At 44.0% G+C, this 27,610-nt stretch overlaps 1 protein-coding gene across 1 annotated transcript; it reads left to right on the plus strand.

Moving 5' to 3' along the window:
• The first annotated feature begins 1,710 nt into the window (after window positions 1-1,710).
• On the plus strand, window positions 1,711-18,922 carry LOC129783069 (thrombospondin type-1 domain-containing protein 1-like). The gene is given in 4 exon segments (XM_055792729.1): window positions 1,711-1,789; window positions 2,937-3,902; window positions 12,090-12,248; window positions 16,598-18,922. Coding segments are annotated over 4 exon segments (2,580 nt in total). The 3' UTR covers window positions 17,974-18,922.
• Window positions 18,923-27,610: the final 8,688 nt, after the last annotated feature.

The following is a 27,610-nucleotide window of genomic DNA, read 5'->3' on the forward strand; positions in this document are numbered from 1 at the left end:
TATTAACCAAAGATGGGGGAAAGGATGCTGTGAACTGGGGTGTACCAGCCAGAGCTCTGCAGTGCTATAACAGCATCCTCCAGTAATTCCCACTTTCCTCACTTCCCAAATGATCTGCATTAAGGTTGATGGGAGCTAGATGTCAGTCCCCTGGCCTCTCTCCAGTCCTCCCACACACATACACAGTGGTACTTCTTGTCTGAGACATTCCAAATAAAAAATAGTGCAAGAGTCAAGACAGAGCAAAGATAGTAGAACAGTAGGTACAAACATCAATGTTTTTCATTACTGTCACTTTAATGTTTTTGCTGTAAGTTCAAAGCTTGAAGCTGAAATTTTTCGTGCTGGACTTTTGCTGTGGTCTGATTCCTTTTTCCCTTATAATGTTTCAGCTAAGTTGAATCTAGCCAATTCCTTTGTAGAGAAATACATCATTTTGCCCATGTTCAAAGAAACAAAAGCTCAGCAACTTGCAACCATTTCCCTGGGAAACTCTTCACACAGCTGTGGGAACTTCATGTTAGAGTGCTCGCGGTGGCCTGGGACATGCTTTCTGCTGTCGTGAAGAATTGCCCAGACTTGGTCCAGATCTAAGTCCTTGCAGATGACGGTAATGAAGTTCTCTGAAGGGTTAAGCATGCCCCAGCTCCTGCTGGTTCTTCTTGCCAGCCCCACGCAATATTGTGCATGCTTCAGCCCAGGGCAGCAGAGTTCCCCCATGTTCCACGTTTGTAATACTGGGCACTAGAGTTCTTGTCCTGTGCTCTCTGCTGTCATGCTAGCAGTGAGTGAGAAAAGTAGGAACTTGCTGGAGTTCATTGCAGGCCCAAGGAGCAGGAGAAGGTACAAGAGCTATAAGGCAAAGAGACAAAGGCAGGAATTTGGAGAACAATGGTAATGGAGTTAGGATAGTACCCAAGAGATATTGGCAGTAGGACTGGAAAATATGGGCAGGCACAGATGACAGAACCAAAACATGAAGAGCAAGGAGAACGTGTTGCTGGACAGTTCATGGAGAGCCATTTTTAACAGGCATGCAGGATCTGTTTCCTGCTCTCTGAGTGTCCGAGTTGAGATCAGGTTTCCTGGAGTGCCATGTGCTCACCACAGCTGGGATCAATGGGATCCTGCTTTGGATGTCTGAAGGACCATTGTATTTAAAATCAGGTCTTGGGTTTCTTAGGGGCACCCGCAGCTAGTTGATACTTGACACTTTTCACCTCTGTGCTTGTGCTTTGTTCCTAAGACAGTAAACACAAATAGTCATCCTCTCATCTTCCAGGGATATTGGGAGGATAAACTTACTAATATTTCTAATGTGCTAATATACTGCGGTAAGAGCACAACAGAAGAGTACATGCGGGAAATGAATATATCTGTGTTATCAGGGTGGATTTTGGATGGTGTGCAGTCAATAATGCATGGGACCACCCATAGAAGAATGAGAGGAAAAGAGCCCTCTGGTAATGAGCACCATCCATCTGCCAAATAAAGCAGTGTCTTATGGAAATGCAAATGAAAGTTATAGTACGTATATGTAAGAGTATATGCATGATTTGTATGTGTAAGGCTGTGCGTGCCACCTTCATTCGGACTGCATGGATGTGGTTGGAGCCGGTTTTTTTGAGGATGTGTTATAGCTGGTGGAGGGTAATAGGCTCTTCTAGTGCACACTGCACCGCACTGATGTAAATGTCTGTAGCTGGTCAGATGAATTTCTTCCTGAAAATTTTCCCTGCTGACAAGAAAGTGAATCCAAGGCGACTAACTCAAATAGAAGCTGAGAGTGGTAGGCGTCTAATATTATGTGAGATGAGTCCTGCTACTCCTGACTGCTGAGTGCTTGCCTTGGCAGTTGCAGTGTTTTTCCAGCAAAGCATTCTTTGAGGTAATCTTAAGACATATGTAACAGATTTAACAAGTCAAAGTATTGTTAGTTGATACTACTTATGAAAGGATTGCTTTAACTGAAGTTTTATGCTTCTGTAGCATCATCCAAGACTCAGAAGCCTTTTCCCAGACAATTAATTACATAAAGACGTCTCACAGTGCATTCTGTATCTGGAATAGATGTATGTAGCTCCCATTTTTTAGATAACCTTTCTATGTTTTAAATTCTTAAGTTTCAAGCAATGCAGAAAAGCTAGCTGAGCTGAGAACGGAAATGTGATCTTCCCAATCCATTGCTTTAGATATCATCTATCCCCGCTAGTTATAACACGTCTCAGGATAATTTGGCAACTTGCACAAACATGGTCATGCAAGAAGTACATTTAAAAAGACTGGGCCATTTGTAATGAAATTATGTCATTTAGACATGTTGCACCACATCTGAGACAAGAAAAGTGCTGCAGTCACCATCACTGTTATTTTCAGCTCTTTCACTCAAGTGTCTCTGTGATGCAAACGAGCAAAATGAAAGATTCATAAGACAGAGCAAGAGAAGAGGCTTCAAAAAGCATCATGCAGACTTCCTATTTTATTTAATTTGGGGGACATTTTTCATGTTTCTCTATTAAGAAACTACTGTGCTTTTTTTACTCAATTATAGCTAAAGTAAGTGGAACATCAGCTGGCCACTGTGAAGTGGATTTAAAGAAACTGTAAGTGAAAGAAGTTGAGAAGTTTGAGATTTTCTGTGAATGTTTTGGGTCATTTGTGTGGGGTTTTTTTTAAACCTTGTTTTTAACCTTCCTGAACATGTTACTGCAGTGGGCTTTTTGCTGCTGCAAACCATGTCCCTGTGCAAAGGGGAGGTTGTGAGCTTTAATTGCTATAGCTAGGACCTATTTTTTGTGAACTGATTCACTTTAAAAAGCTTGAGATCCACTTCTTAAATATCCACTTTATAAATCCTTGGTTTCTTCCATAAGGTAGATAAACAATCAGTTGTCTCTTTGGCTCTTAATACTGTTGTGAAACTGTTTTCCTTGCAGTTCTCGGCGAAGTGGAGTATCTCATGTTGGATCGCCCAGGTCATGTAGCCTTCAGCAATGACACAGTATCTGTGGAATATCAGTACTATAGTGGTGGTAATGTGACAGCAGAGCATCTGTCCGTCCTGTTGCTGGATGCCAGCACCAACGAGATAATTGCAAGAAAACAACTTCCAGCAAATCAGTCCCACGGAAGGGTAGAATTTGAGTGTTTCCATTTTAAGAGTGCCAGGGACTTCTTGTTCAGAATGGTCTCTCCCAGCAACAACAGCAGTGCTGCCCAGTGGAGCAGAAGAAGCATGTCTGCCCTCCATGTGGAATGGCCTGTATTTCACATTGATTTGAACAGGAGTTCAGAGGTGCTTGGGAGCTCCATTCAGGTTGGAATTTTTACAAATGAGCAGTTGTGTGCCATGAACGAGACAGTGGTTTCACTGGATGTGATATTTACTAGCACACTTTATGAATTCAGAAGAGTAAGCTCTGACGACACTCTGGGCATTAGAACTAGCAAAAGAATCCTGCTCTCCAGGTCCCAGTGGATAGAGTTTGATTGCCCGCCTGTTGGTCAAGAAACATATATCACAGTGTTACTGAAATCGTTAGAAACACATTCCATCATTTCCTCCATAGGACCCATAGATCTCCTCCACAAATTTGGATACAGACTGGTTGTGGCACCAGAAACAACATGCAAGACTTTGGTTCAGGTCTTCATAGTCTCTCCACCGTGCACTTCTATCAGTGGAAAAATTGTCGTCTATAAAGAGGCTGTCAAGCATCCCAGCCAACGAACAACTTGGCTGTATGAAAATGCCCTTCACCCAGGAGACAACAGGACAGAATTTAACTGCACTTTGTTTGATGTGGGGAAGAACAAGTACTGCTTTGTCCTCTTTAATTTCTCAAACCAAAGCCATTTCCCAACAAGAGTTACGGAGTGTATGATGATCCAAAGGAATATGGGTTTGTACAGACGTTTGTCCTCTTTCAGCACTCTTTCCAGCCAATGTGGGTAATGATAAATAGGTTTGATTGTGGTGTCCCCTATTGAATAGCTACTTTTTGGGTCTCCTACACCAGACAAAATAGTTGTGATGTCATATGCAGTTGGGAACAAGGTGGAGTAGACTGTTACATAGAGGCATACACAAGGACATTTGGTAACAAATGCCACTTGGTGGCTTAAAACTGCACTAAGTTAACATGAAGTACCAATCAAAACCATCTGGGGCTTTCTGACTGATGTACCTATCTAGTCTGGGTAAAACTGAAACTTGGCCTGCTCAGTGAGGTAAGAAGATACTGCAGTAGATCTGGCCCATTGGAGACACTAAAGGTAGCATTAGTCTTACCTGCATCTAGGTGTCTAAAAGCCAAAAGTCCAACATTAAGTAGTTGTCTGGCTTTTTAGTCAAGAGAGATGGGGATCTTACAAGGGTGATTCATGGGTATAGAAGATATATGGGCTGAATCCTCACTTGCGTGTCTTTTTCTCTAGCCCATTTGCTGTTTAGAGTCCTACCTATTAGATACACAAAATTTTGGTGAGATGAATCAGGGTTTGGCCATACCAAAAGACACCGTGTCACTTGGACAGCTTGCTGTTTTTTTCAGCCAGCCTTTCAAGACATGTCTCTGCTGCCTAAAATAGGCCAGCATGCATTTTCTGACCCATGAGACCACCTGGCAGATCATGGGTCACATTCATATAGCTAAACTTTTCCTTCCAGGAAAGATTAGAATCATACAAACTACCAGTCCATGGTCCATATAGTCTGGGAGAGTGCTAGTTAGCAGAAGCCAAAACCATGTCCAGGAGTATGAATGATCATGGTTAAGGAGTGGTCACAGTTAAGTACGATAACAAGACAGAGCTTGAGCCCATTCCTCAGCCCTGCTTAAGGAGTATTTATACATTCCATTAATATCTATACATCTTATGCAGCTGTAGCTCCAGAGGTGGCAGTCCTTGGTTTGGCAGAGTCTACAAATCACAGTAGCATGGCAGAAGAAGCAGATGAGCCAAATGTCCTCATCCCTCATTTGTGGAAGGCAACCACAGTGCGGGATGGGCAGTATGTGCACGAGGGGATTGGGGTTGGGTTGGGTTAGCCTGTGTTGCCTACACCCTGGAATGGAAAAGTAAATTCTGTCATTTGGAGCAGGCTTGTGTCTATAGGTCATGAATTAGTCTTTCCCATCTGCACACTTCAAAGAGCTTGGGTTGAAAGGTTTGAGATGTGCACTGTTTTCAACACCTCCCCGCCCTGGTCTCCCTGAAAAGGAAGTGCAGGAACTCAAGCCAAAAAACGGTCATTGCACTTCACGGGCAGCTAAGTGGGATCATCAGGAGACCAGAACTGTAGGACATGCTCCATAGCACACAGTCCAGACACAGCCTACCTTAATTAGGTTCCTAGCTTGGTCTAGCTTTGCACTATTTCATAAATTCTAAAACTGTTAGCTGTTTAATTAATACTCTGTACTAAAAATGACCTTTATTTTCACCACATACCAACCTGGGCACATAGTTCTTCTCTTCATCTTAACTTCCCGTCTGCGTTCTCTGTTGGCACTCTCTTTCTTCCTTTGGCATAAGAAAGTCTATCTAAAAATGAAAGCATATTGTTTTTGTAACGGAGATAATTCTCAAGGAAAAAGGAAGATAGAATTCTAACTCTTTCTCTGTGCTTGGGTGGTATGTTACACTGATATGATCTAGATAATTACCCTGACAGATGAATACCTAGGATATGACATAGATGTTTCAGTGCCCAATGTTTAACTGTTTTAATTGATGAGATCCACCTTAAACGATGAATCCCTGCAATCTGCTTTGTTTCCTTGGGCTCCCCAGTTGCACCACCCTTACAACCACAGTCAAAAGAATCAGGCTATGCCTGCGAAGAACAGAGTTAAGTCAATAGCTGCCAAGTTAGAAGTGTCAAATCTACAAAGCCGATGAAAGCGAAACCACACCGCGTAGCCGTAAATAAAATGTCAGCCTGAAATTAATTAGACTGCAGCACATCTGACTTTGTGCCTGTATCTGCGAGACTTCAAAGCCTGCAGGTAGCGTTTGAAAGGAGCAGGGCGTGCTGGGAGGGGCACATCAGCCTGAAGCCATGACAGGCAGAGAGAGCTGAACCACCTGTGATGGCCATCTGCCTCCTGGCTGCTTGGGAAAGTTCTCCTGAGCCCTCTCACCCTGCTGCAGGGCACTGAGAGATGGCCTGCGTGGACCCAGACCCCGATAGCTGTTAGTGCAAAATGCGCAGCCGCTGCACAACAGACACCTCTCCTCAAGTCACTGATTTTCTGCTTTGGGCTTCCTGAACTCACTCAGTTTAAGGGAAGGAGAGCTGATAAGCCTCTAGCCTGGGCTCCTGTGCAGCATGGGCCATCACTTGTCATCCAGTTACCCTGGTGCTGAGCCCCACAGCTAGTCTTTGCATTTTTCTGCTGCTTATCCTCCAGAGAGTTATCTAGTCTTCTGTTGAAGGCAGCACAAAACAGAGACCTTTCCGATAATTTCTTTTAATACTGCATTCTGACTTATTTTTTTTTAAAAAAGGAAACTGTGTGTTTCATAACTAAAGCTCATCTAGCTTCATCCTCTAGTGACTGGCTCTTACTCTGCTGCTCTCTGCTAGAGGAGACAGCTGTTTCCTATCCAGTCTCCCACCCCCCTCGAAGGCATTTGCACACCCAGATCATCTCAGTCCTTCCAGATTATCTCAGTGTTCTTCCTAATAAACTGAAAAGATTGAGTCTTTAATTGGAAGGCATTTTCTTCAGGATTTGATTAATTTTCTGTCTCTCTTTGGCTCCATTTCCATTATTTTAAACAATCCTTTTTATTTAACAGGAGTACCAGCTTTGGGTGCTGTGTTCAGATGTCCTCCTCACTGATGCTGCTTGAGCAGTAGCACTCTCCTTATCCCTACCTCTGCTTTCATTCCACCGATTGCATTAGCTAATTTTGCCGTAAATTTTACCCTGTAAACTCATCTTGAGCTGTTTTTGTGTATGACCTTTCAGTATGTAATCTACCCTCCTGCAGGTACAATTAGTATTCCTTCTTCTTACATTTTGCATTTTGCCGATTTATGATCTACTTTGCTTGAGTTATTCTAACTTAGCACGTACCCCACATTGCTCCATACAACTGCACTGTCTATTTTTGTCATCACAAGAGTGACATATTTTCTCAGTAATGGTTTTATATTTATTTTGATGTCAACTAGGCGAGCACTGTACAGCACTGAGCCTTATACTAATCCCTTTGGAATGTCTCCAAATGCATTCCCACTCAGTGATGGTTTTCTGTCGACAATTGCGTATCAAATCTGTCACTCAGCCAGTTCTTACTTCATTTAGCGTATGCTCTATTGTTATGAAGCAGAGATATTGTCTTGTAAAAGATCAAAGCTCCTAAATCATTAAAATTATCTTTATCCAAACCACAGAGGATGAGATAAAATATGATTATTTTGTCACACCCATTTTCCATAGGTCAGGCATCAGTTGTATTCCTGACCTTTTGTCAGTCGTGCCCTTTACTCCTCATCCCAGCCAGGTTTAGTACAGCCTGTGGAACAGGAATCTGGCTTGTGTCTAGGGTAGGAAGAAGGCTCCCAGTGGCCTTGAGCAGGCCAGGGCAGCAGCTTTTCCAGCCCAGGGCAGCAGCTTCAAAATGAGTTGCAACAACCTTGTACTACCTAAGACTGTGACTATGTCTCTTAAAGGTGGGGAATACATCTGTGAGCTAGCACTTGTGCAGCTTTCTTTAGACTCCAATTGGAGAACCTGTGAAAAAATAACAGTGAGATGTGAATCATTTCATTCGTCTCGGTGGGATATTGTTTCACACAGGTGACTTAGAGATTCATGTAGCTAATTTTTTCCCTGTTTCACTGGATTATTTGAATGTCTGAGGTAGGAAACTCTGTTAGATCATCTTACCCAGCAACAGACGCATTGCAGGCTCATTCTTTTCAATGCTTTATCCTGTGCTTTGTTCATCTGGAATTTAAGTGTCCCCAGCAGTGAGACTTATGCACTCCTTAGAAGGATGTCCCATGTCCTAGCCTGTATCCCACGTGAAACATTAGGGATGAGACTGATAAAATGAATCAGTAATATGCCCATAGAAATTTTTATTCATATTTCCAGTGTTAATTAACTTTCTTTTACAGTTCTTAGTTACACTCCTGAGACCAGTTTCAACTTCTGTGTGACTCCCAGTAGTTTCTTGCACTTGCCGACAGCAGAGATTAATTTTTTTCATCTGTCTTTTGCTAACTGTCAAAAAAAGCTATTGAGGGGTCAGCAAGATGTAAGAAGTGCAGCTGTTGCCAGCAAAGAGGAAGGCAGGAGAAGACCTTCTGAAGGGAAAAGTGGTCAGTAAGGGAGGAGGAGAGTAAGCGGAGTATCTAGGGGTCAGGCAGAGATACACAGCTTCCATCAAATTCTCACTCCCTGAATAAGATTGTATGAATCAGACCTGCCTATCTGTAGGAAACTCTGGGAACTAATTAGCTCTGTTGCCTGAATCTGTATCTGGTTTGCATTTATTTAGAAACAGGCAGATGCAGGGGATGCGGGTATGCTAGGGCTGGTTTGTACCCCATCAGCTTCTCCTGTGTCAGTGAATACTTCATCTCCACACCCTCAGCGTTTTAGGAATAAATCGAGTGTTATGGACTCACTGGGATAGCTCTTGGCTTCTGAAAAAAATTTTTAGGCTGTGCCGCCATGATTCTTAAAGATGTCTGTAATTTGCCCAGGTGGAATCCAGGTTTTTGTCTTTTAAAGAGATCCTCGTCCTTTCGTTGTCCAAATTAGTAACCTGTGGGAGCATGCCACCGTTTCAGTGCACCCAGGCTTCATTTCCATGGGAAGAGAGAAACACGGAATAGCTGAGAAGAGTGTTTGCCCAGGCCTTATCCAAAGACCAATACAATGTGTGTGCGCCCAGGCTCAGGACCTAAAAACTATCTCAGCTTCCACAAATATCCTGCAATCCCCCAGGCTAGTGTAGGCATTTACATGAGCCTGTAAATAATTAGTGATTTTGTCCTGTATCACTGGTCTTGTTGAAGTGCTTAGGACTATCATGTGCTGTAAGGATGATGCTCTCAGCAACCCTTGCTGGCTGTGCCGTTGGATAGCACTACATGCTCAAAGTCTTATGAACACAGAAATTTGAGGGGAGATATTTATGCAGAGCAACAATTAACACAGTTAATCGCATTTATCTTTCATGCTGGCAGATCTGCCAACTGTCAGCTATTTCAGACTAACTCATCAGTTAGATGTCTTCACGTTGATAATTGAATCCTCAATTGTATGTGAAAAAAATCACACTTATTAGGGCTAGTTTGCAGTGTGTACCTTCTGGGTTTTCCCCTAGCGCTTTGGATCTGTTTTGTCTTAAATGAAGGTTAATCATTTCATTTCCTTGGGGGAGAATAAACTATGCTTCATTTTCTTTTACATTCTGGTAATTGCAGGAGGTTGCAGAACAAGTTGCAGGAGTTTAAATCTCCCGTCGTTCGTGGGAGCTGGAGCATTTCCTGCTCTCCTGCTGCCTAAGGTGCATATTCTTAGCCCCAAAGCTATGGATGCCAAGTGTTTTTGCTAAGGAACTCTGTGCCCTCAGCTGAAGCTGAAGTCAGTGAAAAGTGCCCTGGAGCAATGGGCACATCATACGTTTGACGTCAAAGTTAGAAAATTACTCATCCTAAATGTTCTTGTACGTTGAAGCCCACAGGCATCAATGCAGAGGCTGCTGAGCACCCTTCACTATCACCAGTGTTAATACCGGAGGCAACTGGAACCTTTCAGGATCTGGGTCTATATCTCACTATAGTTAACAGAATTTTAAATGAACAGGGAGTGTGGAGAGAAGGAAACGAGCTAGCTCACACACTGAAAATATGGTAGAGACTCATCAAGCTGCTCACATAAAGTAGTCTGTGAGGAGGTAGGTGCTTCTCCAGCTGGGCTACCTCCTTCTGCCAGTGATGAGGAACACTGCTGGAGTCTTTCATGATACTGATATGAAGAAAAGTGTTGTGAGATCCCCAAATACTGTGATAACCGTGAAGTCATTTTGGAGTAATTTTGGAGGATGGATCAGTGAGTCCTTGACTAAATTATGGCCTTTTTTCCTTCCTGCCCTTGCTAATAGCTCTGCTTGCTAGCTGATGTGATGTTGCAACTGTCCAGGGTCATACCTTTGAGAGATCCTTACCCCAACAAGCTTCCCTTGGCATCCTCTGACTCCTTTTCCTCCTGAGACCACGCACCATCCAATCTTGCTCCATTTTGCGCTTTACTGGGAACTGACACAGCTGCAAACTGGAGGAGGAGTGCAAAAGCTCAGCCTGCCTCTGGGCTCCTCACCCCAGCTGTAGCAGCTCTCCAGCTCCAGAAACAGAGGGGCGAAAGCAGAGAGGTGCACGAAGAGCACAAAGTGAAAGACAGCCTGGGATCATGGATGTCACAGTATTGTGGAGTCAGTGGCAAATAGCCGGAGAGGTCACTTGGTGTTGTGTGGGCTTTACAACCACAGCACCACCAGGGCATCTTGCCATGCCCATTTCTACTCTGCATTAGGCAAGGCAGACATACTCAAACGTGCATGCACACAGATGTGCGTGAGTATGTGCCCACACACGCTTTACAGCCTTGGCTGACAGCACAAGTGTAAGCTCAAACCCTCTGGGCCCCATCCTGCAATGCAGTTGAGTACCTGCACGCAGGAGACCAGCCCCGCTGGTTCTGTTACGCTGCTTGTGGTAACGTTATTCCTACCGGCGTGCGCACAAAAATTCATAGGACAGGGCCCAAACCAGTTAAAATTTCATGTTCATTGAAACACAGATGTATTTAATTTTTGTTAGACAAAAATTAAAAATTATTTTTTAAAATAGTAACACACTGTGAACAAGTGAACAATACAGCAACCAAGATAACATGAAATCATAAAGCCATTTCCAGTCATGCAACACTGTCTAGTCCTTTGATATGGTAACTTGGTCACTGTCCAGGAGCTCAGGGGCGTGCTAGCAACAAAGCAACTGTATCATAAAATTAAAGATCATGACCTGTGTTGGCAGTGGCAGCACCATAAATTATTTAAAAGAGCAAACTTTAACAAACCTAATCTCTTTTTTTTTTTTTTTTTAATTAGTTGTTTTTCCACTTTAGCTGTGAGTGGTGAAATTGAGTTAAGTGGTCTATTGTTTTTCTTCCTGGCACATTTCAAAACCAGGCCACCAAGTCAACTGACCCATAGGAGAGTCCCCAGGGTTTTGTCCTTTAAGATTACACCTGGACTCATGCATTAGTTTGGAATTTAAATTTGTGGTCCTGCTTCAGTGGACCAGATATGGGCAGGAATGGTCCCTTTATCCCTCTTGGGTTTTTGCTGCTGTAAAGTTTGAGTGTTGAACACCGGATGAGGATGTTGTCTAAGCAAAAGGGGGATTTCATTAAACATTAAAAAATGATAATGTTTGAGGTAGTATTAGAACTTGAGTCTGCCTCCACTTAAAATAAATAAATGAACCTGCAAAATTTTATCTTGAGTTAATCGTCTAACCATAAGCAATAGGGGCCTGTAAGCTGTCAAATGAGTGATTCAATAACATGTTTGTGTGGCTGAGAAGATAATAAAGAAAAAAAACAGTATTGCCGTTTCATTAGACCTTGTAGGCTCATCCTCCTTTCACAATCATATAAATCAGGAGTAACTACACTTTAGTCAATGAAGTTATCCTGCTGTAAAAGCACTATTTGTCAGGCAGGAATTAGATGAATATATAAATTACTAACCCATTCCAAAGATCTGTGGATTAATTTCCATTTGCTGTTCCAGGCAGAACCTGCCTGCCAGTTGACCGACTGCTGTGTTGCTGGTTGGCACTGGAGTGAAAAAAGGAAAACAGTGGAAGCTTTGCCCCAGACTCTTGATGGGAACAGGAGCAGGTCCCTGGATGCTGCTTGCTCTTTTGGGGTTGCTGTTTGGATTGTTAGGTTATTTATTGCTGGTTTTCTCAAATAAGAGAAGGCAAATGGCTGTGTCTTTAAAGGTAAGGAGGCAGATGCATTCCTTATTGCTGTGAGCTTATGTATTTGCAGAAACGTGGAGCCCATGGCAGCCCTGGAGCCCCTGCAGTGTCACCTGTGGGGACGGTGTCCAGGAGCGCTCCAGAGAGTGCCTCACCTCCTCGCCGGCAAAACCAGGCTGTGCTGGATCACCGAGGGAGACTTCCTTGTGTTCACTGGAGGAGTGTTTGTGTACGTAGCTCTGCTGTCCTCTTCCCTGTGGTTGCATGTCTCCCCTGGAAAAAGCAAAGGGCCTGTTACCAGAAGGGCTTTGTAAAATGGAAGTATCTGATTTCTCCTTCAGTCATATTGATTTTGGGGGGGTGTCACATTCCTGTAGTTGATGGAGTAGGGTGGGAGCCTACATGTGTTTGTAGGACAGCTGGAGATAGGGCTCCAAGGTGTAAGAAGATTTCTGAATCCTGTGGGTGCTATGGAAGGGGTTTAAAATCTCCAGCATGGCCAGGGAGCAGAGAAGGGCTGAAGGAGAGATCCTGGGGCTAGCAGAACATGTTCAGTACTGAAAGCCAAAGACCCCAGGCAGTGGAAACCTATTAAAAGAGGGCTGGTTCCAGCTGAGACCCACAGTGAGGTTCCCATTCTGGGAGTTTTGAGGTGGCAGTGCCAGGTCTCCCCCTGCTCCAGCCTGCCACTACTGTGGGCCAGTGACAGGGCAGACTGGCCAGTGCCGGTGGGTGGCCAGTGGGTACAGATACAAGAGACTTGAGCATCCTGTAAGGCGAGAGGGGGTTACAGTAGCCACATGGCCGTGGTGAGGCTGGATGAGGCTGTGCCAGCCCCATAGCTGAGTGATTGCAGCCATCATAAGGGGCAGAAGTGGCCCCTTTTAACAGGGTGCTGGTACTTAGTCCATGCTAAACTTTCGCTTCTTGCAAACTCCCTGCTGGAAAGGAGGGTGCCGTCTCTGGAACTGGAGAGCTGCTACAGCAGGGCCAAGGGGCCCCAGAGGTCCATCTGCTCAGAAACTGGCTCATCTACAAGCTCCAATCAATGCCTTCTGTCCCACAGGTGCCACAGGGGACAGGGATGGGGAAGGGAAGGTGCCCAGTGACTGTGCAAGCTCCTAAGCTCTCAGGATGTAATTTAACAGATATTTTAAGCTATTGCAAAGTGAGCAATGCCTCACCCCTTGTTTTGGCTGCTTCCGTGAACTTTCTTGTGCTGGCAAAAGTGCTGTATGGAGAACTGGAATGCAGCCACCTAAAGAACTGACAGTTTGGGAAAGTAGGGAGGTTGTTTCTCACATGGACACTGAAAAGGGAATGACAGGAGAGGGGGAGAATGTGTAGCTGGAGCAGGAAGGCCACAGGACGACTTTTTAAATGGAGATGTTGGCTTGAACCAGCTTTAGGGTGTTTGTTGAATGAAGACCTCAGAAGTATACAGGCAGGACTGAAATGTATTGGGAGCACTCTAAGAAGTGGGTTGTGTTGAACAAAAGGTCAGGTGAAGGGAAAATATTAAAAATTGTATTCTATCAAGCCAGATATTGCACTTTGTCAGTGTTTGTGCAGCACTTGGGATGTTTAAACAGCTTGTTGTTAAACTGTCTGATGTTTTTAATGACTAGAAAATGCTGGCCATGTGGGTTTGCTTATATTGTAATGCTGCAAGTGTAAGCAGGGAGGAACAAGTCAAATGTTTAGGGCCCCAGCTTAAAACTAATTCCCTGCTCTAGGTCTGGTTGTCTTCTCTATGCTGAGCAGTCAGAATGCTGTGGGCAGTAATGCCACCAGCAAAATGCAGTGGGGTTGTTGGTATTTTTCTAAAGCTGATACTGAGCTGTGCTATTCCGTGCCTCCTGTTACCTGCTGGAGGGGTATGTTTGTAAGGACAGTATTTGGCTTGGCTCCTTGCTGGGCAATTTCACCCCACTCCTCTGGAGCTCTGAGAGCAGTCCCAGTGCAGAGAGCTCGCCAGAGGATATTCCATGCATGTGGAGCATGTGCTGGACACGTGGTTTGTGCATACACCCTGCTTTACATGCACAGAAGTGACAGGACTCTGGTGCTTCTCGGAGGTGTCACTCTTTCTATGCAGGTGCACAACTGTATAATGCATACGGTGGTTTCCAGAGAGATCAGCCATCCTGTGCCAGCCTGGTTAGAGATACAGCCTAACAGTACTCAGCAGGTCTGGACAATCTTCAAATTCTAGCGAGGTCTATGGGTTGATAAAGAGGGTTTATATATAGAAAACACAGATGCACAGGAGGCCTGCATCTGCACCCATTGCCCTGGGATCATCTGGAGGAATTGCCTCACTTTTCTCTTGCACGTGGTTTCTAATACTCCTGCTCCCATGTCAGGCAGCTTTCTTTACAGAATCACCTACATGATTTCATCTCATTGAATCCTAGGGTGCTTGAGAAGTGACTTGACACCGTGATATTACAGTGTTCATCTGCTGCCTGATCTCAAGCTGGGAGTGTCACTCTTCCCCACCCCCTGACTGCACCTTTCTGAAGCAGGCAAGCTTTTTTTTCAGCATAACTGTTTGCAGTCATTAGTCCAGCAGATGGAGCAAATGGCTGAATAAATGAAACCAGCACACAGCCTAGGGGCAGAGGTAGATGAGAAGGAGAGAGTGGCAAATCTATGCAACTAAGTCCTGTTTCAAACCTCACCATTCCCTAGCTGTTAGCTTTCTACTCCAAACAATACAGCACAGTATCTGCATTACAGATAGAAAATGGAGTCTTTAGAAAATAACTGTGAGCAAACAGGACTGAGAGAAGGATGAGCAATGAAGGGATTGCTCTGCTGTGGTGGTACTGAACAGAGCAAATGCTGGTCCTGCCTTCTTCCCTGAGGTCAGCATGTTCACTCCCTGCTCAGGCCCCACAACAGCAGTGTTCCATGCTCTGGCGTGGTGGCATTGGGCTGAATGCAAGTTTTAGACACTCCAAAAAGGACTCAGCAGGTGGTGGTCTTGTTCTTTAAGCTGATGTCAAGCTCTCAGAGTGACATGAAGGTCAGAGTTAACCCAATGGCAGGATTTTTCAGAGGGCTTGGGACTGTTGGGTAGTCCTGAGTCAAAGAAACAGATCTCCTGCCCAGCACAGCACCCTGCATGTCTGTTGTCATAGCAGCCTGAGACCTTCTGGTCTGTGTTCATCAGTGCATTTGTGCATCCTGCACAACTAATAGCCATGCTACCAGCTTGCTGTGGAATGAGTATTATTCTGAATTATGGGAAGTACATGGTGTCTCCTTCTTGTTATTCTGCAGACACATTTCCTATGCCTGGACAGTCACTGTGGTGCTGGCAGGAGCACCTCCCAAGTTTTACAACAGACTGTCTATCACTCTGATGGAAGGCTTTGTGGCCAGCTCTTGTCAACTACAACTGAGCAGCTTCATCCTCTGACGGCATTTTTGTGGCCTGACAGCTGACGTTTGGCCACAAGAAACTGGGGAGTGCTAACACACACCAAAATTAGCTACTGCACCAAATCATCCACTTTCCACTGTGCTATATTCTGCTCAGGGTTGCATCTGAAATGCTAGAGACCTCATCCACAAAAAGAATTATTAATCTCTCATTGGTTCAGCCTTCTATAATGAGGTGCAATGGGCAGGTAAGAGGTTTAAATAGGGATGTGGAAAGCTCTGAGATGTTCACATTACAGATTAGAATCATATAATATCTCAAGTTGGAAGGGACCCATAAGGATCATCGAGTCCAACTCCCTGTTCCTCGCAGGACTACCTAAAATTAAACCACATGACTGAGAGCATCTTCCAGATGCTCCTTGAACTCTGACAGGTTTGGTGCGGTGACTGCTTCCCTGGGGAGCCTGTTCCGGTGACTGACCACTCCCTTAGTGAAGGAGTTTTGCAGGATATTCTTCCCTCTTTGAAGGCCCATCTCCAGTCCACAACAGAAGAGTGTCAATACTAGAATGCCAGGGGCATGAGAGCAGTGGCCTTCTCAGTTGGGAGCTTGCTGTAGTGGGGGAAGGTTTCAGCCTCTGGGGCTGTGACACCAGGCAGCAGTGGAAGAATCATCCTCAGAGGACTGCTTAGAAAAGATACACTGCCCATGCTAGTGCTGTCTCTCTGCTCTTCAAACTCACTGCAAATCTCACACCCGCTTAAGCTATCCTAAAAATAAGTCTAAAGTGGTACCTGAAGTACTAATGTGGGTCAGGTTATTTTTTCCCCTTTTACGGCATCTTTCACCAGAGATCTTAATGTACTTCATAAAGGAGGACAAATAGTGTTATCCCATTTTACACGTATTTAGGAGTGCCTTAAGGAAATGGCAGAACAGGAAAAAGTAAAGATTACATTGAAAAGGTCCATGGGAGCCTTGGTTTAAAGTAAGTAGATCTGTTCCTGCCAGTTTGAAGTCATTGGTAGTAAGTCATCTCCAATGAGCAAATTTTAATGGCAGTTGGACAGCTTCCTGTACTGTATTAATCTGTTATTTTTTCTTTGCAGTAACGTATTCATCCTAAAATACCAAAGTGCTGATGGCAGTGCAACTCTGACAGACATGTGTGCTCTTTGTTACAGCTATCAGGCCTCCCACTCCACCTTCTGTCCAGCCAGGAGAGGACCAGAAAGCAAATAATATAGTCACAGTCACAGGTATCTCCCTATGCTTGTTCATCATCTTTGCCACTGTTCTCATCACCCTCTGGAGGAAGCTCTGTAGAGCTCAGAAGTGCAGCACTGCTGTCTGCTGAAACTCTGTCCATTCCCCCAGCTTCCGGAAAAACCCTGATGAGGAGAACATTTGCCAAGGCAACAAGCAGCGGGACAGCTTTGCCGAAGGAGGGGATGCCCCTGTTAACATTCCTCTGACCTACAGGCGAAGCCTCCAATTTGCCCAAGAAGATGATGCCTCTGGAAGCGAAAACTTTCAGCCAAACACACAAAAAATAATCCCTCCGATTTTCAGCTACCGCCTGGCACAGCAGCAGCTGAAAGAGATGAAGAAGAAAGGGCTGACTGAGACCACTAAGGTGTACCATGTCTCTCAGAATCCCCTCAGGGACATGGTTGTTGGTGCTACCACGATGCTTCCCCTGAGTGGGGAGAACCAAGAGGAGGCAGTGGCAAACAAATTTAGGATCAAAACTCCATTTCTGGACCAGCCAGCCAGTCAGCCCAAATTCCTGGGGGAAAGCTCTCACCCTAGACTGGATTTTCTGTTCTCACAGGCCAATCCTGCCATGAGCCCTACTCAGACCTTGGTAAGAAGAGCTCATTTCAAGCACCAGGATAACAGAGGGGACTTACCCGAGAGGGGCTGTCACAGAAACCCGCAGTTTAGAAGAACAGCCAGTTTCCATGAAACCAAAAAGGCCAGGCCTTTCAGAGAGAGAAGTATGTCCACCCTCACCCCCTGACAGACTCCCCTCTACAACTCCAGAACCAGAATGTGGGACCAGGGTTTGGAGGACAGGACGTGGCCAAAATCGAGGAACACCAATCACACGTGTGAAAAGCTGGATCAGCCCCACAGCACTGTGCTGGGGTGCGAACCACAGGGCCACGGCACAAAGGGCCACCACAGGGCAGGTCCCCCGGTGAAGAAGCTGGACCTGATCACTGACCGCCAGCCTGCTGGTCAGGAGAAGGCAGCTGATAAGCCCGAGCTCAGCCGTAGTAAGAGGGGCCCTTCACCTAATCCCAGAGGTGCGTGGCGGAAGGAAGCGGGCTCGACTGGCAAGGATAATTCCCAGAGAGGCCCAGGCATTAGCCCTGCCCAGTACCAAAGGGACAAGTGCCAGAGCTTCCCCTTGGACCCTGAGTTTGCCTTTTATGACAATACTACTTTTGGCTTAACAGAGGCAGAGCAGCAGATGATCGACCTCCCCGGGTATTTCGGCTCAAATGAAGAGGATGAAACAAGTACTTTAAGCATTGAGAAGCTGGTGATCTGAGTGACTCATTGCAGCCCTGCAGGAGGGGCGTGCACAGGAGAGGGTCTGCAGGGTCTGTTGGCTTCTGGTGGAAGGGGCAGCAGGAACTGCATTACCTCTGCATGGAGCAGGAGGGAATAATGCCCCAAGTCTGGCTTGTGGGAACACATTCCTTTCTAATTACTGGAAAGTGCTTCCATGTAATTATTTTTTGTATGTATGTGTGTACAATACACACAAAATACCCTGGGAAAGCACATGTTAGTGAAGGTGTGACGCAGGAATAGCCAACAGATTTTATTGTGTAAAGCAGTCACGTTTCGTGCCTCATGCGTGATGAATGCCACTGATCTAGCCTTTCTCACCTTGTGGACAATGTACTAGTAGATTATGATATCCTAAGGCATCTATTGTCCAGTATCCTCAACCATCTGTCCTAATTAGTGGATTATTGGTCATTTAGAAAACATAAACCTCAAGTTGTGAGCAGTTTTCATTGTTTTTCTGGTAGTTGTTATTGAACTGTGTTGATTTGTCGTTTGTAGTTGCTCAAATAAGTCATATGGTGGTGTTTTTTTTAGCTGGTTGCATGAAAGTGCAAACAATTGATGCTGAATACTTGGACTGAACTTAAAATTGAGGAGGTGTTTTTCATCATTCAAGACTTTTATATTTTCTTTCTGCCAATATTTATGTTAAGAAAACAGTAATGTGCAAATATTTGTGGGAGATTAGTAGAAAAGGCATGATGCTGGGAGGGCAGAGAAAATTGATCATCAAATTTTAGTCCTCACAGAAATGTTATGGCAGCATTGAAGCATCGGTAAAAGACAGTGAGAGAATTTTTGAATCACCCATCTTTTCTGTAATCATCTTTGCCTTTATTAAACTTTTAAAAAATGTAAATAACTGACAATAATACTACTACAGCAAGCTCAAAATAAATTATGAACAAAACCAGTGAACAACAGATTTATTTGATGAATACCTGTTTTGCGGACAAAAAAAAAAAATAAAGTGGCTTGACATCTGGGGATTCCTGGAGAATCACGGTGAAGTACAAAAATTACATCGTTTTGGTTTTTTTGTTGTGCTTTAAAACCAGAGATCACAATTTGGTGATTACACACTGCTGCAAGTATTCAGAGCTGGGTTGAAACCCCAATTAACAACCGAGACAGAGCTCAGGCCAGCGAGAATGACTCAGAGACTTTGCTTGCCATTTGTTAGGATAACGTCTCTTCAGGGAGTTTGCAAAGACCAAGGGAATGCTTGGATGGAGTGAAAGGAGATAGCTTCAGGCAGAGGACTGTCAGTCTTAAAACAACTCCCCCATAAGCAGACCAACCCTACATGCCCTATAGCCTGTCTTGTGGGTGTGAGGGAAAAATTAGCACGTGCTCAGTTCTCTGGGTATCTCTTAACACTGGCTTTCTGACCAGAAAGATAGATTTCACAGGGCCACACTTTTTTTTTCCCTCCAAACCAACTATTTTGAAGGAAGAGCAGCATCACTGTGCATTAGCCAGTTACCAGTGGCACCCCACTGAAGTATCCAAAGCATGCACAGGTAACTTGACAGGCACACAGCAACAGGGCTTGCTGTGACAGCCTAGGAGGAACAAGACACTCAGCATTTGGCTGCCAGAGCGAAACCGCACCATTTGAATGGCCTTTTTTTGATGGGTAACATTTCGCAGCTGCTGCTAGAGTGCCAGATCTGACTTGCAGGGTGATGTGAACTCCCTCTTTCCCAGGAGCTGTGCCAGCACACTGCATTGTCGACATTCAGCCCTTTGGCCCAGCGTGGCTTTAGTACCAGCTATGCATTCCCATAAACCATCAACTTGAAATACTGTTTAAAGCATTTGAGAACATGTCCACACTTGAAGAGTGATCCAAAGCTAATCAAATGTGATGAGTCTTTAAATTGACTTAAATGAGCTGGAAATCAGAGCTCTGAAGCAATTGCTGCTCAGGTTACTTACCACCCCTGTACTAAGGTAAACTCCATAGTGTCAAGAACATTTGCCCTGAAGCAGTGATCTGTCAGCGCTGGAGCTACAGGGCTACAATATTTACAGCTTCCATGAGCCTCTCAACACGGGAGGCCCAGGAGAAACAGGAGATCAAATTTACAGCACAGCAACATTCAGCAAGCAGTCTCCTAACCCTCAGTGGGAGTGATTTGAGCTTGGCAGTAGCCTTCAGATCAAATAAGTTCTTAGCTAGTGGCATTTTACCCTGTTTATTAAGGTAAAGAGACTTCTGAAACACTTCCTGGGGTTTGCTGTGGGAGTTGCAGGGTCCTACACAAAGCCCTGTGACCTCTGCATCTCCAAGGGGGTTCCCTGCGTGGCAGAGGAGGGGGACCCTCACTCTAAGCCAGATGCTGCTTCCTGAAACCTTGTCTCAGGGTCGAACTGTGTTCAGAACAGCTACTGTAATGCACTACATGTACTTAGGTACATCTTACATCTAAGGCAGCAAGGCAGACCCCTTCCCTCCCAGCCTGTCAGATCTTGGTCCCTTTCTCTCTCAGAGAAAGAGAAAAAAAAGCACCTTCACATATTCATGCTGGCTGAAGGCAGTCCAATTATAATGCCTGCCTCTCTGTATTAACATAGAGGGGGGAAGAGGCTCTGTACTATGGGCTTTACATCGCTTACTGCACACTCACTGGGGAGCTGGACTGGGTAACAGTTGTCTGACCAAGCCTTGTGGACTTTTATTTCCAGCTTGATGCTCCATTATCAGATGGCTTATTGCCTGCTCAGTGAACTGTCAAACCACTAACGCTGTTGTTATCAATTTGTTAATAAGTTAAGATTGATTGACTTTATTTGATTAATTGATTTTATAAAATAATTTTATAAAATTAAAATATAGAAGGATAAGAAATATTTTAAATGAAACTTATAGTTGCACAGTAAAAGCTGCTATGAGATCTTCTGTACATCCTGTACCAAGGCTAGAAGAAGGGGCTAGAACCATTGTTAAAACTTAGGTAATAATTTAGGGTTTGAAAGGTTTCTTTGTATCTGACCAGTCTTCTGTATGCAGAGGTGTATTGAAATGTCAGAATATGAGATTAATGGGAACTGGGGAGAGTCGACTGGAACAGCTTGTAGTTACCCGCCAAGAAATCGTGAACTTTAGTAAAAGGTAATTCCGGCAGGGGGAGATCGCGACCACTGACTCATATACCACCTACCCAAATCGTACCCCAGACCCATTTCTAGACCTTTCTAAGCTCTACTGCGCAGAATCGGATATAGGAGGAGAATATGTTAATGATTTACGGGAAATATCATGGTTATGCATGAATACTTAATGAATATGTATGAATAAGTTTTATATATGGTGTCTGATTTTGGGACCTGGCGTGCGTTGATCGTGAGAGGACTCGCTCACGCACCCGGCCGTTAATAAAGAAGTGTCTGCTTATCTACATCACATTGGTGTCGATAAGTTTTTCATTCCAAGATTTCGGTAACACTGTCTCTTTGGTGCTGTAGTTGATTTCCAGCATACAGAGTCAAGCATCACCAGTCTGTAATCTTTACCTTGCTTCCCTAGCCCTCTACTGAAGAATGGGATTGAGCATCATCTGCCAGAAGGCATTAACTTATTTCATTTGTGTTTCTCTGTGTCTTCTGCCTAGACAAAAATCATCCTTACTGCCCTCAGCACTGCATCTGTGGCCCCACGGTTACAACATGTGCAAAGTGATTCCTTACGTTCCCAACATGCAGTTACAACCTGGCACTAAGATTTTACCATAGCAAAATAGAGAATTAGTGATCAGAAAGGAAATAGTAAGTGCTGGCTGTTCGCAGTGGTTTCTTCACAAGGGCAACCTCATTTCAGAGACATAGTGCAAGTTTCGTTCCATGTGGGTACATGCCAATGCTTGGGAAGAGAGCAGCAGTGCAGCCTTGCCAGGGCACAGGCTTCAGGAGCATGGTTCCCTGGAATGCTGGCCCATTGCGCTCCAGTGTTCACCTTTGCAGTCACTGGGATGTTTAGGAAGAAGTGAGAGCAGGGTTTACCTCTTGACAAAGCAGAGGAACCAAACCAAGTTTCACACTGAACCTTCACATGTCTCTGCATTTGTCCAGGACAGCTTGAGCCATGGAAATTAAACTTACCTTGCAGACCCTCTCAACTATCCAGGACAGCAGGTGCAAAAGCACTAGAGTCAATGCCAAAAGAATGCATTTCTCACATTATGAGCTTTACCAAGATTTTCATCCAAATTTCTGTTCAAGTTTGTACTGTTGAAAACCAGATACAAAGTGTTAAGTCCTACTCAGATGGTTTTATTTCACCCTTTATGGATATATAATACAAATTACAATATGTATGGATCTGAAAGCAAGTAAATGGAAAATAACTACCAGTTTAATACATGATTGTAATTAATTATTTTTTTTAAAAGGCTCATTCTACAACAATGATTTGAATCAAGCTAATATTACTGTTCATTTTTAATAGTTGTTATTAAACAACAAAGTTGTTATTAAAAACTTGTGGAAAATAAATTTTCAGTATTCCACTTCTTTCAGTCATTTGTGTTGCTCTTTCGTTTCACTCCAATGAGACAATGAAGTCAGTGTGCCTTACAGTTCAACCACTTTCCACTTACTGATTCCCCTTCACTCCACGAGAATGTACAAATGAATCATGACTGCATTTTATGAACTCCTAAGAATATTTGTGCTTGTCTTAAATGTAGTAAAATCTGCCTAATTTTCACCTGGGGCTTAAGCCTGGTTGGCAGCACTGTCTCTGTCTGCTTTAATGTATCACGGTGTGCTATAGAAGCGTATCTGCAGGGGGAAGCTGTTGGCAAGGAAACCCAGTGTCCACACTGTCCATGTTGTGGGGGTTTACTCTGACATAGCCTTAGCCTGGATGCACGTTAGCAACTGCAGCATGTCCATCCACTGGTTCGGTTTCGCAACTGAAGTGTGGCAATTGGGAACCATAGGGAGAGTTGCTTAAAAAAACTTGTGGATAACTGGCTAGCTGAAAAGGGTCACATAGACATAGTCCAGCTGGCTGGACAAAAATGCACATCGCTCTCAGCTTATCTGAAGTAAAGCAAAATACACTGTCTTTGGCTGTCCTTGTTACACAGTAACAGGAAGATTTTGGTGGGAAAAGAATGTTGCAGGTGGGAACAGATAACTACAGAAGAGAAACTAGGGGCGGGCTTGGTATTTAGGCAACTAACCAATAATGAGCTTAACTTTTGTAATATGTATGAGCTAATTATAACAAGGCATAAAAGGTGACTGTAAGGGACAATAAACGAAGTCTGCTGATCACTCATATTGAGTGACTGTGTCTTCCCTCCGTCGCAACAAATGGCGCCCGAACAGGGACCCTAGAGAGGGCTGAACCTGCGAGCCACGGTTCGACGGAGATTCGGGTACCGGTCCTGAAAGCAGCGCAGGAGGCGGAAGGGCACAGTCCCCGCGCCCGGGAGCACCTACAGAGGGTCCCGCCGGCCACGCGTCGCCGAAGTCTCGCAAAGGCTGCAACAGCGCTGACGACGGTATGGAGAGACAAGCGACGTACGATTCGCTCATATGCTTTTTAGAAAAGCGGAGCGTTCGGGACATAGATTGTAAAAAGGAATTACCCGGGTTATTAGCGTATGGGATAGGATCCGGGACCCCCGCGGCAGCGGCGAGCGGCGGCGCAGCCCGGCAGGCCCCTTCCCGGCCGCGGTTTCTCTCCAAGGCGGCACCCCCCCACACCCCCCCGCTCCGATCGGCGCCATGGCGATGCAAGCGGCCAAGCGAGCTGACATCTGGCTGCCCCCAGAGGTCAATCGGGTCCTTTATATTCGGAACCTGCCGTATAAAATCACAGCGGAGGAAATGTATGATATCTTTGGGAAATACGGACCTATTCGACAAATCAGAGTTGGAAACTCTCCTGAAACAAGAGGAACAGCTTAAGCTTCTCAAGGAAAAATACGGAATTGATTACAAACCCACCAACCCCCCCCCCCAAAAAAAAAAAAAAAAAAGTGCTTCAGATGTCACCTACAAGAAATGCGTTTCTGCTTTGAACTAGCAAACATCTCTGTGTTTAAAAAGAAGCCTTTTTGCCTTGATGGAGATAATTTATTCTGTATTCTGTATTTATGCTGTATTCTGAATGTGGAAATTGGTTGGGACTAGGAGGCTGGTTTAAAGGCATTTTGCAAACGGGATTATTATTTTTGATCATTATTGTAATAATAGTTTTTTGATCAAAACCAGCCAAAATTATTTGTAAGCATTAGGCATATCTGAAGAGAATGCCTTTATTTGAATCAGCAGTTAAGGTGTAGTTTAGTCTGATGCTGTGGTTTTATCTGCTTCTGGTGAATTTTTGAAGTGATGAAATCAGAGATACTAAGAGTTATGAGGTAATAAGGTAATAATCTAAGTAAGGGTGCTGTCTTTTATGTCTACAAGTGCAATATGCTTTTATGTAGCAGAGAGAAACTTTGACAATAATGTTGCTTGAGCGAGATGTGCATGTGACAACTTGGGAAAAGGGATATCACAACTGGAGTGCAACAGTGTTTCTATGTCTGGCAGAGTGAAATCTTTCAAGACCTGGGTTTAGACAGTCTAAAATAAATTGTTAGTATTCAGAAAACCCATCTTAGGCCTCTTTTGCTTACATAGTGTTATGGAAGTCAACTGCTATTGTAGAGAATTAATGATTTTTTAATACATATTAACAAATACTACTATTTTACCTTGAGGCAGTTGAGTGAGAAATACTCACGTGTAGCATTTGAGGGAATGTCAGCATAAATCGCACTTACATTAAGACTGCATTTTTAATTACTGTACTCGTTAAGATTCGATGATGCCATAAGGCTAAGGCCTTTTATCACAGATCGGTTCTGAACTAAAAGGTGTGTGCACATGTAGATATGCACATTTGTGTTATTTTCCTTAATTGGCTACAAAATAATATAATTAGGTTGGGGACTAGATCTTGGGAATTTGTCTATTATACTTCTGTTTGTTAAGGAACGTGCATAACATACAGCACCCATGTAGGCTTGGCTTGTGGCATAGTTGTCAAATTTAGCATAGACATTCAGACAGATAAGCAACGTACTCTTCTTGTGTGTATCACCTACAAGCCATTATGGCTTAGTGTGTAAATCTGTATGTAACTATTGAAAAATCCACTTATGAATGTATATAGCTTAGAACTAATTTTTCCCCTTTGTTAATTCTTTGATATCAATGAGGTATTCTTCAGAAAATGTAGGGACTGGTTGGTTGCATAAGGGCAGTTGTTATTTGGACAGAAAATTGTTAATGGTCAGGGATTTTCCACTAAAATATTTGCAAATATTCCTGGTCAAACATCATTTTGGTTTCTTTTTGGGTTTTGAGCTTGCATTAGTCCATGTTCAGAACTGTAAAATTACCTTTGAATGTTTTTAAACTTTTTGTATCACTGGAACAGAAAGAGCATCTAAATTAAAGCTTCAAGCTAACTTTATTTTTCAAGTATTTCTGGAATTATACTTCTGAACTGAGATTTTATAAGTTGGCTGTGTATTTTCCTGTGTTAAAACGCTGTTATTGAAAATGGTCAACCAGGCCTATGTCGCCCAAAATAAAAACGGGGGAATTGTGGATAACTGGCTAGCTGAAAAGGGTCACATAGACATAGTCCAGCTGGCTGGACAAAAATGCACATCGCTCTCAGCTTATCTGAAGTAAAGCAAAATACACTGTCTTTGGCTGTCCTTGTTACACAGTAACAGGAAGATTTTGGTGGGAAAAGAATGTTGCAGGTGGGAACAGATAACTACAGAAGAGAAACAAGGGGCGGGCTTGGTATTTAGGCAACTAACCAATAATGAGCTTAACTTTTGTAATATGTATGAGCTAATTATAAGAAGGCATAAAAGGTGACTGTAAGGTACAATAAACAAAGTCTGCTGATCACTCATATTGAGCGACTGTGTCTTCCCTCCGTCGCGACAAAAACTCTCCTGATTCAGATCAAAGCACTAGCGAAGACACACCAGATTAATTCCAGTTCCCCATCACCTTGTTGTTTCTGTTCTTAAGTTCTGGTAACTGAGCTGCGGATGGTTAAAATCAAGATGAGAAAGATCTTGAAGAGTACAAATAGCTAAAAGAACATTCTTGATCATTCAAGGTCCAGAATGCTTTTCAAAAACGCTTACCAATGAAGTCCTGAAAATCACTGAAAAAGAAAACTGTGACTCTTCCATGACTAAGATCCATAAGTTTTCCATTAAATTGTTGGCTGGCTGTGCTCAAATAACTTGCAGCATTAGCTTCAGCTCATACAAACAGGTGCAACTCCAGTTATCACAGTGCAGGTTTGTCAATTGGCAGCAGCAGAGGGCTGGCTATTAATTTACACAATTCTTTTCAGCCTGTACTTTTTTCTTTCCAAAGCAGCAGGTTTCAGCTGCCCTGACCATTCTCACCATCTCCACTCTCGCTGTCAACAAAGAACGGAGCCCTGATTTTCACAGCTGAGTATTTTAGCGAGTACCACATCCCATGCCATGTAGACCAAACCACGCCACTGTCATGGGATCCATTGTACTTCCCTGTTCTGTAGTATCTTCCATTGAGGTTTACGGCGTGGCACCTTGTAACAATGTAGGAAAGGGAAAAAAGGGAAATTAGGTTTAGTGTGGGAAGATATTGCATCATTACAGTGAAGTACAGTTTTCACACATCATACATGTAGAAATACCAGGGCGGGATTCACTGACAAATTCAGACACCTAGATGTATCTGTCTGTACTGAACTGGTTATCTAAAGTCCTGCATTAGCCTGTGGGAATCTGGTTAATGCATTTAGTGGAACCCAGAGAAGTATGTGGGTCATCCTAACGTAGACACCTATGCTGGTCAGATAATTCAACCTCTTGACTCCCTCAAGTGTATTAACTAGGGACTCAGTTCAGTTGCCTAAACAGAGCGGTGTAGTGCCATTTGGTAGGCTGCAGCTCAAGTGTAGGCAGCTACGTATTGGCACCTAAAAATGCAGATGTCTTTTAATCAAGGTAAATCCCACTACTGATATACATTCTTGTAGCTCTAGTGATTTCAGTTTGTATGTGATGAGGGCCTGGTCAAAGAAGGGGCTCATTCAGCACTAAAGCTGAAAAAAACTGAGAGCGGTGTGTCCAGGGCTGGTGAACCTGAGCCCCTATCTGTTGATGTGTGAGGTATGCCCAACTAGCAAACATACCATCAGGACTAACAAGGGGTAACTCACCCTCTAGACATGCTCCACAACAGAGAAATGTCCTTCATACACACTTCACCTTGCAGTGGCTACCATTGTTTTCTTTCCTGGGACATAACCCAAAGCACTTAAAGGAATTTTATTTGAGCTCTTTTCCTTCCAGGTCATTCCCCCCTGTGCATTTATTATGACCCATTTTCTTAAAATGAATGCAACTGACCTGCTTTTCTTCATAGTGAAAGAAGGAGATTGCTTTCCTTTGAGGATCTGTAGGTCTGAACATCTTAGATTTGACTGTGTGAGGTGGCAAATGCACACAGCAACCTCCAGCTGCTGTAAGGCAGGCAAGTGCTCTCGGCTGTACAGCCACCCACACCCTATGCACCCG

Source organism: Falco peregrinus, chromosome W (genome assembly GCF_023634155.1).
Source record: "Falco peregrinus isolate bFalPer1 chromosome W, bFalPer1.pri, whole genome shotgun sequence".
Taxonomy (NCBI): domain Eukaryota; kingdom Metazoa; phylum Chordata; class Aves; order Falconiformes; family Falconidae; genus Falco; species Falco peregrinus.